This window comes from Podarcis melisellensis (genome assembly GCF_964234715.1).
Source record: "Podarcis melisellensis genome assembly, chromosome: 17".
Classification (NCBI taxonomy): Eukaryota; Metazoa; Chordata; class Lepidosauria; order Squamata; family Lacertidae; genus Podarcis; species Podarcis melisellensis.
In genome coordinates, this window is record NC_138534.1 from 14,904,263 (window position 1) to 14,916,081 (window position 11,819).

Sequence of the window (11,819 nt, forward strand, 5' to 3'; positions counted from 1 at the left end):
TTTCAGGTTAAGAACAGACCTCCGGAACGAATTAAGTACTTAACCTGAGGTACCACTGTAAAGTGTTTTAGGGCTAGCTCTGGTGAATCTGTGCCATGGGGAAGGATCTCTGCACATGCTCCAAGGATCTCTTCTTTATTACTATGTCACATGTCTCGGTCCTCAGCACTGTCCCTGGAAGCAGTCTGCAGAGCTGAGCTGAGACAAACAAAGTTCTTGTTTTGTACGCCGACTAATTCCTAACCTTTGTGCTTCCTCCAGGCGCCATCGCTGCCCTCATATAACCAGACCCTTCGAAATGAACGAGAAGCCGTGTCTCCTCACTGAGTATACAGAGAAATACCCACTTTATCCCAACTTTGAACCCAGAGAATCCTGCAAACCCGTCATAGAGTACAATAAGCAGCCAGTACCAATGGAGGGCATTTCTACTATGAGGTAACAAATTGGCAAGTGTTGGGTATCTGTGAGTCAAGAAACAGACATACCTGGGAAAAGATGTGTGTTGCAGCCCCGTGTGGGGGTGATGTCCTGATTTTCGGGACTTGAGGAGGGAAATGATGGAGGGTTTGTTATCCTGCTGAATGGAGAGAGCAGAGAGGGCAGAATGCATGTTGCTCTAACACCAATACCTCTTGGCAACACCCTGGTTAGCTTTGGACAGTCACATTTTGGCCGCATAAACTGAGACAGGGAAGATCAGTCCAATGTTTATTATGGTGAGCGGACCATCAAAGGAGTACAGAGCATAAAAAATATTAAATCACAGCCATTGCGGTTTTAAATTTGGAGGTTCAAGTACATTATGGTGGTATGGGAAACTGTCGTGTGACGGGCCAATGGCCGTAATAAAGATCAATCAATCAATCAATCAATCAGCCATTGCAGAACAAGGCTTAACAGGTTTCTTGCTTGGCAGGGGGTTGGACTCAATGGCCCTTGTGGTCTCTTCCAACTCTATGATTCTAGGTGGCAAGGGGACACCTCGCTACTTTGCCACGAATTCAAATATCCAGGGCCTGATAAGCTGCGCCCAAGAGGTACTAAAGGAGCTCACAGATGTCATCTCGGAGCCTCTGCCTAAAAACTGAGAATTCTTGCGGAAAAGGAGGTTTTTGAACTGTCCCTAGCTAAGATACTCAAGAATGTATGGATGCAGCCTTATCTATGGGGCTTCATTAGACTTGGAAGAAGAGGCTATGGGGTGGAGAAGGAAGCATAGTCTGTTTTTGTTTTTTTAAATAATTTTTATTAAGTTTTCCATTTAAAAATCTAATCATATCACATTAATTAATCCGAATTATACCAATACATATAATAAAATCCAAATATTTTGCCGAATTTTTAAAATTTTTGTTGGGGGTACCCATGTTTTGAGCTCAGTAAGGGTCCAATCATCTCATATTTCTGCTGATTTGATGTTCACAAGTCAAGGGAGTACAGTTTGTAAACAGCAGCAATAATAGCAGCAGCAGCAACCAGTGGTGTAGTGTGGGGGGTGCAGGGGGGGCCGGCCGCACCGGGCGCAATATCTGGGGGTTAGGGTTAGAGGGTGCAAATCCACGGGTTAGGGGGCACAAAGTACTTGCCTTGCCCCGGGTGCTGACAACCCACGCTACGCCACTGGCAGCAACAGCAATGTCCTGCTAAGCACAATGCTTGTGAGTTTCTTTTTCTTTAAACAATTGGCCTTTAACAGCTGCCAAGTTAGGACCCACTACAGATTCCCAGCTTGATTACCACCATACAGATATATCAGGGGAAAAATAAAAAGCGTATCCTCAAGTGCCTGTTTGGGCTAGATATGGGACTTGGGTGTAAAAAATTTGAAGACTATTATCATTTATGATGATTAAGTTTATTACCTGCCTTTCACCAGCAGGTCCCAGGCAGGTCACAATAACCTAATATTCAACATTAGGAACAGTGAAAACAAATCACAGTTGTGGGAACAGGGCGAGTTGGCTTGTCAACCCCAATCGCCTGCCAGCTTCCAGGGGCATTAAACCTGTCCAAGAACATTATCTAAGAACGGGTGCAATATAGACACATGTTTTTCCTTGGTTCTAGATATTAACACAAGTGAGCCATGCCGGCGTTCTTGTTTACAGGAGAGATTACGTCCCTCATGAAGTGTCGCCTATAAAGTTGAGGCCGCCCGAACAATATTTCAAGAGTAATGCAGCTATGGACCTGTTGTCTACGTATAAGCAAGACTACAACCCTTACCCCATTAATCGAGTGCGTCCTTGCATGCCTCAGGAACGGAAATATTCTTCCGATGACAAGATGACCACAGTACCAACGTACAAAGGTAAGTGTCAAAGGAGCTATTTTATAAGGCGGTCTGCTTCTTTGCAACGTCTTGGACATTTATCTACTTGCACTGGCGTGCTTTCGAACAGCTAGGTTGGCAGGAGCTGGGACAGAGCAATAGGAGCTCACCCCATCGCGGGGATTCGAACCGCCAACCTTCTGATCGGCAAGCCCAAGAGGCTCAGTGGTGTAGACCCTTGGTGCAAGAGGAGGAAACAGGATGGTGCCCCCGGGACCTTCCACTACTCCAATCTGAACATTTTGTATAGCGTGTAACAAATGGTATTTGTACAAACATATAGACTGCCTACAGGGCTTATATACAGAAGGTCTGTATGCACTAAGTCATTCACAAGGTATGGGAAATGTGACTAACGGGGTTGGGGGAACCTGTGGCAGACCCGCCAGGTGCCCTGATTTTCCAGGGACAGTCCCAGAATTACTGAGGCCATCCCAGTTTATGATTTGATCCCGGGATGTCCCAGTTATCCTTTTTCCTCCCCTCCATGTCTTTGCTCTTTTTCTCTCTCTCTCCCTATAATTTTGAGGGAAAAGGTCACCAATGCACTTTAAATTCTTTCATGGCAACGCTTCATTTTTAAGGAAACGTGTGGAGTGTTGATTCTTTACTGTAAATGGAGCCATACACTGAAAGCCTTTACATGTCTACTCAGAAGTAAATCCTGCTGTATTCAGTGGAGCTTACTCCCAAGTAACTGGTTAAAGACTGTGCAGCCTTACATTGCAATTCTAAGCATTTTTATTCAGAACTAAGTTCTAATGAGTTCAATAGGATTTACTCTCTGGTATGTTCTTGATCATTTTCACCGTTTCCATTATTATTATTATTATTATTATTATTATTATTATTATTATTATTACAGTGGTACCTCGGGTTAAGGACTTAATTCGTTTTGGAGGTCTGTTCTTAACCTGAAACTGTTCTTAACCTGAAGCACCACTTTAGCTAATGGGGCCTCCTGCTGCCGCTGCGCCGCTGCTGCACAATTCTTAAGCAACATTCTTAACCCAAAACAATATTTCTGGTTAGCGGAGTCTGTAACCTGAAGTGTATGTAACCCGAGGTATCACTGTATCATCATCATCATCATCATCACCCACCTTTTCCCCTGACAGGGACTCAAGGCAGCTTACAGATACAATTTAATTTCATTCCATTTGTCTGTGGAAGGTGTTGTGCGCGATCCCTTCCCTCGCACATTTTTACTTCACCACAATCCTGTGAGGTAGATTCAGTGGAGAGGTTGCAATTGGCTCAAAGTGCCAGATGTCAATGTCCAGGTGACGTCCATGCGTGCGTGAGATCAAACGCGGGAGCATCTTCCTGACACAGAAGAGAATTCCCCGTTTTCATCGGAGAAATGTTGGAGCGCATGCCATGGACACAATCCTGCTCCCCGCCTACGCATGCCGATTGTGCATGCGTGTCCCTTCTGTCCCGTCTTCCCCGGCCTTTCGAGTGTGTGGGTTCATCTCCCCAACGACGTTAGCGTCCCAAACCGAAGTGCTTAAACTACCTGCAGATGAACCATATGAAAACCTTAGGTAATGATTTGCAGAGCCTTTGCCGGGGTTCCGAGAGCCGTAATGAAATGCAGCTCGGCTACATTTGGTTGCAATTTGCAACTTTTTATCACAATTCTCCGCAAATGGAAATCCCCAGTTAATAATTGGTTCCACGGTCTTGGGCATATTGTGCTGATTCATTGTTTATAGGGCACATTTCATTGATTTGGAGGACTGGAACAAAGTGGCGCTTTCTAGTATTCAGGCAGTTATATTCCCTTAGCCAGAGTCAGACCAATTAAACTGCACTCACAAAGTTCCTGCGAGTGGGACTCTCCATTCACTTCAATGGGGGATGGGAAGCAGCTGCTTCCATCAGTGGAATGGGGAAGGAGGCAGATCCTTCTCCCCACTGCAGCTCCTGCCCATCCTAAGTTAACTCCGGAGGATTTGGAACAGTGCCGGATTTATGTATAAGCTAAACAAGCTCTAATTTAGGGCCCCACTCTCTTGGGGGCCCCCAAAAAATTTAAAGGAAAAAAACCTGGATTATATTTCCAAAATATAAGATAAAAAAGTAATAAAATAAAACCTACATCCAGCAACAGTGTTTTGTGTTGTGTAGGCTCCTATGATGTAAGTCAGGCATAGGCAAACTCGGCCCTCCACATGTTTTGGGACTACAACTCCCATCATCCCTAGCTAACAGGACCAGTGGTCAGGGATGATGGGAGTTGTAGTCCCAAAAACATCTGGAGGGCCGAATTTGCCTATGCCTGATGTAAATAATGGGCCCCACCTGCTAGCCTGCTCCCTAAAATATCACTTGTTTGCTCATACATTTCTATATACCTTGGTTCTCAAACTTAATCCATTCCGGAAGTCCGTTCCAAAACCAAAGCGTTCCAGAACCAAGGCATGCTTTCCCATAGAAAGTACTGCAAAACGGATTAATCCATTCCAGACTTTTAAAAACCAAAACAGCAATTTCTTCTTTGGAACAATGTGCACTGGGGCAGAGGACAATTGCCCCCAATTGCCTTCCTCCCCTTTCTGCTGATGGAAGCCTCTGATACAACCCACTTTCCCCATTTCATAGAATCATACAATTATAAAGTTGGAAGGGAATTTATGGTGCAGGGATCAGACCCACCAATGCAGATCCACATTACCCTGTTATCTTTCAAGGTCAGGTATGGGACAATCCCTTCCATTCATTATATGGAAATACAATATAATTGAGACAGAAATGACATTGAGAGGGGAAAATGCAGTTTTTGCATTTATCTACATACACCCCAGCCAGACAGTGTGGCAGAAAATGATGCTATCAGGTCACAACGAATGCGTTGCAGCTTTGCAGCATCACCCTGTGTATTGTTCCAGTCTTCTCATTATCTCCCAGATAAACTCCATAGGTAGATAATCTAATTTTAGAGACATTTTGTTTGGCTATGCTGAGGTCTGCCTGTGCCTTTTTTTAAACATGTGGTGCGTATCCTTGATTCCCTCCCCTATTTCTTAATTTTTTCAAGATGGTGATACATGGGAAGCCATTAATACCCACCAGAGAAGAAGGAGAGTTTCAATGAAATTGTAACATATTTTGATGGTGGATAGAAGCGCTGTTGGCTCCAACAAAGTGAAATATATTCATAATACCTAGGAGAGCTCCAAATGTGTGGAGTTCATTTTAACACACACACACACACGTGCAATGGAAGACATATGGAAACGTTTGCCATCTTCCAAATATTGTACAAAACTCCCATATCAGCAAACATCCTAGGCCAGATTATCGCAAGTCATGGCAAACTCTGGAAATACTTCCGTATGTCTTCAACGGCCTACAAAAAGTGTGTTTGAAAGGTAATCCTTATAAATTTGCTCCATGGTTGCGTAGAGACTGCGTTAAGAAGCAGCCGTGAAAAAAGAGAGATGTTCTCACTTAGTCGTCGCTCCATTTCCCCATGGTTCCTTTCAATACATGTACATGGCTTCTTCCCAAAGTAACCTTAATCCTTTATTGCGTGCAGTAGCTATTAAACTGTGGCTGTCCGCGGAGATCCCTTTCAAGCACCTCAGTCCTCTTTGGGACGCAGCATTGCAAGGGAGCAGATTTAAATCCCAAGGCTGTCACAGGTGCTGTGTCTGGCTGGCAGCTTCTCAGGTAGCAAAGATGCAGGTGTGCGGATGAGAATCAGGAAGAAGTTAAAGATCGCACATGGTTTTGCATCACAACAAATTGTTGGGGCTGTGCCAGAGCAGACAATAAGGGCTGTTGCACACACAACACATAGGTAACTTTTGGGATTCGTTAATAATAATAATAATAATAATAATAATAATAATAATAATAATAATTTTATTTATACCCCTCTCTCCCCAGCCAAGACTGGACTGAGGGTGGCTAACACCAGGTATAAAAACAATTGATTAAACCACAACTTAAAAACAAGATTAAAATACAACATTAAAATACAGCCTCATTTCAGTAGAAACTCAAATCAAAAACTTTTGGGGCATGAAAATGTCAAATCTTCACCAAGGCCAACTATCCAGACTGATCCTACGTGGGCCAGAAAAAAGCCAGGGAAGTCCCCAAATAGGAGTTCCATCACAGAAGGAGAAAGGAAAAAGGAAAGAGGGGGAGGGGATTAAGTTGATTCCAAGCCGAAGGCCAGGCGGAAAGATCTCTGTCTTACAGGGCCTGCAGAAAGAAATCAGATCCTGCAGGGCCCTGGTCTTATGAGACAGAGCGTTCCACCAGGCTGGAGCCAGTGTTGAAAAGGCCCTGGCTCTGGTTGAGGTTAATCTGACTTCCTTAGGGCCCAGGACCACTAGGGTGTTGCTATTTATGGACCTTAAGGTCCTCTGCAGGGCATACCATGAGAGGCGGTCCCATAGGTACGAAGGTCCTAGGCCGCAAGATGCAATTAGGTGAGATGGTTTGGTTAGAGCAGGGGCTTCCGAAACTCCCCACTCATAGCTCCTTGGTCATAAAGTGATGAGGGTGCTCATGTTTCTTCTTCTTCATAAAACTGAAGCAGGAAGTTGGAAGAGTCACACTTTCCCCCACTTCCTCCTTCATCTCCATCTGCGTTTTTCAAGGCTCAGATAAATTCTACTGGATTTATTCTACTTTTACTGAGAATGCTCGAAGAAGCCAAGTGCCCACGTTCTCTCTTTCTGACTCTATGGGAGAGGGGTATCGCTGGTTCCCATTTGCACTCAACTAAAAGGACCCAGATGTGCCCACAGACCTAAAAAGATGGGCGACTCCTAGGTTATAGGTACACCAGCAGAGTCAAAATGCCCATGAAGAACGGAGTTGGTATCACCATCATTCTTTCGAATGCCAACTCAAGTCTTCTAGAGTCAAACTATCCACCCCACCCACAACAGAGAGCTTGTGGCCCTGCGGTGAGCATCTCTCCCTTTTAGGGCAATACGTAGAAGAACTTACCTTCAGTGGTGATGCTGTGATGTTACAGTCCTTTAGTCCTGCTCCACAGCTTTCTTTGGCTGTTGTCATGGAATCACTTAGTGGAATCACTTAGTGGAATCATGTTGCATGGAAAAATCAGGTCGATTTCAGAGGCAGCCCTGTGTTTCTTATAGTTCCATCCTTGTATGCTATCCTACACTCTCTTTGGGCTAAAAGGTAAAGGTATCCCGACCGTTAGGTCCAATCACGGATGACCCTGGGGTTGCGGCGCTTATCTCGCTCTATAGGCCAAGGGAGCCAGTGTTTGTCAGCAGACAGCTTCCGGGTCATGTGGCCAGCATGACTAATCTGCTTCTGGTGAACCAGAGCAGCGCACGGAAATGCCGTTTACCTTCCCGCCGGAGTGGTACCTATTTATCTACTTGCACTTTGATGTGCTTTCAAACTGCTAGGTGGGCAGGAGCTGGGACTGAACAACGGGAGCTCACCCCCGTTGCGGGGATTCGAACCGCCAACCTTCTGATCAGCAAGCCCTAGGCTCAGTGGTTTAGACCACAGCGCCACCCGTGTCTGTTTTAGTGAAATTGAAGGAGCAGTCTTCTTTCTGTACACCTTTTTTGGGGGGTGTTCAACTCAGGAAATGCACATTTAAATCAAAACAGCAACTGGTCGTAATGGCAATATGTTATTGCCTGAATCTGAGGCAACCTGCCTCTAAAGGCCTGTCACTGGGCGACAACTGTTGTAAGAGGGTTTTTGCTCCCCATTCTTCCTTGTGCGCTTCCCAAAGGCATCGGATTGGCCGCTGTGTGAAAAAGGACGCTGGACTAGATGCGGGTCTGATCTAGCAAGGAAGGCCCTTATGTTCTTAACATGATGTTGCACATCCCAAAACAGAGGGAAGTACAAAGAGACAGTGATCTAGGGACGTCTTGTTTCAGTATTTATTCAGCTATACAATTACCATGCTGATAATGTGTGCATCTCATCTGTTTCGTTCTGTTCATTCATACAATGAATGTCTTGACATCTTTCTAATAACAAAGCAGCTGTATTCGTTCTTGCTGCCCACGTTCGCATAAATCCCACTGTTTTATTCATTAACGTGGTATGCCGTAAGTGGAGTGGAAATGAGAATATGAGGATAAACAATAGCCCCATATTATTAGTCAGCAAATGTTAGCATATGATTTTGCTTTAAAACCGCATTCTCCTTACATTTCAGCTGATTACTTGCCATGGAAGCAGGCCAAAAGGGACATGATTAAGCCGCCACACACTTTCCGCCCAGCAGAAGATAAATTTGACTGTCGGACCACGCACCAGGATGAGTACCTTTACAAGGGCCCAGTGATGACGAAGAGCTGCAAACCATTTAGATCGCCACACATTACAAAGATACCCTTGGACAGTATGACCAACTATAAGTTGAATTACGTGGCACACCCCTTGTCAAAACGTCACGCCCATGTCCCTGAGCCATTCAAGCCCAGCCAGGAGCCATTCGACGGTCTCACCACCCACAAACAGTCCTACAAAGGGCTGGCAGGGCCACCCGCTCAGTCCGTGAAGCCCCCTTACGTGAGGCCGGACCTTGCCATTTTTGAGGGGACTACCGAATTCCGGGAAAAGTTCTTAGCTTGGCCAACGGCCCCGCCGGTCAGCAGGAAGCCTCCTGCGTACACACCGCCTAAGGAGAAGATGGACCTCAAGACAATGGCTCAGATTCATTACGTTGACCCTCACGGCCGCCCGGCAACGTCCTGCAAACCCCTGGCCCGTGTCGTAACCCACACAGATCCCTTCGACCACTGCTCCACCATGAAGGAGGATTATAAGCATTGGGACTATTCGAAACCGAAGGCCATTGTTCCTCACTGCGAGGTTACGTTGCCCAAAGTCCCCATGGACACCTTGACCACCTTCCAGAGCCATTACGTGCCTCACCCGCTTCCATTCACCAAGAGCTTCAAGCCCCGGCTGCCGGCGGCTCGGCCTCACGTCCCGTTTGTTGACGAAACCACCTACGCCACGTGCTACACACCCAAGAAAGTCCACATTTGCCCTGCCACCTACAAAGAGCCGCCCGGCTACGTATTTGAGAAGATCGATGATGCAGGGCACAGGAGGTTCCGTCCTGCTACGGTGGCCCAGGACCGATGTGCGTCCAATTTGAATATTGGGGACCGTAGAGGCAGTCTTCCCGGCGGCAGCTTCAGTCAAACGGGCCTCAAAGAGATTGCGATGAAAGCCTGATGTTTTTCGAGCTAGTTTTCAACACACCACTGAATTTATTCGTTGATGAATGCTATTGGTATCATGTTTATTTCCAGAGGCTTGTCGCCCTTCTGGTAGAGCTGAATAAATAACTAACATTCTAGGAAAGCTCTCCTCCCCTGGTTGCATTATGACATTTTATTTCTGGAGCTGCCACCAGAAAACCATATGGAAGTCCCATTGAGTTCAATGGCTCTTACTTGCAGGTACAGGTATGCAGCTTAAATTCATTAATCATATGAATCTGAACTGATTGATCAGGCAATTAATTGATCAACTCTATGGTTGCATGAAAAGGGACGCGGGTGGCGCTGTGGGTTAAACCACAGAGCCTAGGACTTGCCGATCAGAAGGTCGGCGGTTCGAATCCCTACAACGGGGTGAGCTCCCGTTGCTCAGTCCCTGCTCCTTCCAACCTAGCAGTTTGAAAGCACATCAAAATGCAAGTAGATAAATAGGTACTGCTCTGGCGGGAAGGTAAACGGCATTTCCGTGTGCTGCTCTGGTTCGCCAGAAGCAGCTTAGTCATGCAGGCCACATGACCCGGAAGCTGTATGCCGGCTCCCTCAGCTAGGCCAATAAAGTGAGATGAGCACCGCAACCCCAGAGTCGGCCACGACTGGACTTAATGGTCAGAGGTCCCTTTACCTTTATGTTTGCATGTGAGGGGAAAACAGCAATTCTCCAGGGGAAAAATGTTTTTAAAATTACGCATAGGAATGTCACAGAAGGGATCAGCGCTGGTGAGTCCTTGTTGCACACAGATGTGTGTGTTCTCTTTTAAAGTGATGCTTGTACAGTGGTATCTCAGGTTAAGTACTTAATTCGTTCCGGAAGTCCGTTCTTAACCTGAAACTGTTCTTAACCTGAAGCACCACTTTAGCTAATGGGGCCTCCTGTTGCTGCCGTCCTGCCGGAGCACGATTTCTGTTCTCATCCTGAAGCAAAGTTCTTAACCTGAAGCACTATTTCTGGGTAAGCAGAGTCTGTAACCTGAAGCATGTGTAACCTGAGGTACCACTGTAGTCTGGTTTTCTATATTCAGAATAATGTTTTTTAAGGTCTGCTGCCCAATTAATTAGGGCTCCTTTTTTTAGTCAGCAAATTGTTTTAAACTGATTAAACTAACCAATTCATCAACTAAGCACCCTACTAATTGCTGCTGCTATTGTTAATCAGGACTTCATTGCCAAAAGGGGAGGTGATGGGGCTCAGCTCTAGAAGTCAATCTCTTTGACTTGAAAATGCTGCACGGAATCGTAAGAGTAGCGAGGGTCGTCTTGGAGCCGCCTTCCAGGATGCAGTTACAGTATCCCTGACCAATAGCTGACCCTCTGCTTAAATATCACCAGCGAATGAGAGTCCACCACTACTTCCCATGGTGGCCACTTGAGAAGAACTCTGCACATGCTCAGAGTCATGGTCCTTGTTAGTGAGTCCAGTTACTAGCCCAGGCACATTTTTACGACTTTATTCATTTGTGAGAAATTTATGTCGTAAAGGGAAGAGAATAACTTCAGGGCAGATCGACACCATACATTTAAGGCACATCCGACACACATTTTAAAAGTTTCTCCCAGAGAATCTCGGGAAACGCGGTTTGTTAATAAGGCTGGGAATTCTAGCTCTGTGAAGAGGAAACTACAGTTTCCAGGACCTGTAGTTGTTATGAGGCTTTGCTGCATATTCCAAAAACTTAATTTTGGCCCTAAAAACAGGCCTAGCAGTGACCAGCCCTGACTATAATTAACTAATAGCCTCACTGCACCTGTGGTTTTGTTCTTAGCAATCCCAGGAGTTTGCAGGGTTGCCATGTGTCCTAAATCACAGGTGATGGCCAATTTGTTTGAAGGGCTGCCCAACCGAAGCCCAGTTTAAAGATACAGAACCACCAAAGGCAGGGGGCTGGAGGTTGGTTGCCCATTTATTGTCAACACCTGGGCAGCAGGATGAGCAAGCACCCGAGTCACCTCCTCACACAATTCTGGTGAGTTGCATTTTTATTTAAAATTATAATAATTAATGCTAAATTGACATGCAAAGGGATGAAGTTCGGGGATAGATGACCCGAGGTCCAGTCCCAGGACTGGGGGAGAGCTCTCTCTAAAACCTTGGAGAGCCTCTGCCAGTCTGTGTAGACGATTACACAAAACAAAAGAAATTACTGTGGAAATCCCTGAAACGAGAAGTAATCGACTGTAGAATAACAAAAATCAAAAATAATCTAGAATTAAACAAAAATTTAATGAGA

General features: G+C 45.6%; 1 protein-coding gene across 1 annotated transcript in view; it reads left to right on the plus strand.

Annotated features, from left to right (window-relative positions):
* Positions 1 to 9,676, plus strand: part of SAXO1 (stabilizer of axonemal microtubules 1) — a 31,426-nt gene extending 21,750 nt beyond the window's left edge. The window contains exons 2-4 of the mRNA XM_081894429.1: positions 262 to 438; positions 2,112 to 2,314; positions 8,517 to 9,676. Of these exons, the coding sequence (XP_081750555.1) occupies positions 262 to 438; positions 2,112 to 2,314; positions 8,517 to 9,547 (1,411 nt within the window). The 3' untranslated portion in view covers positions 9,548 to 9,676. The remainder of the gene's footprint in view (positions 1 to 261; positions 439 to 2,111; positions 2,315 to 8,516) is intronic.
* Positions 9,677 to 11,819: the final 2,143 nt, after the last annotated feature.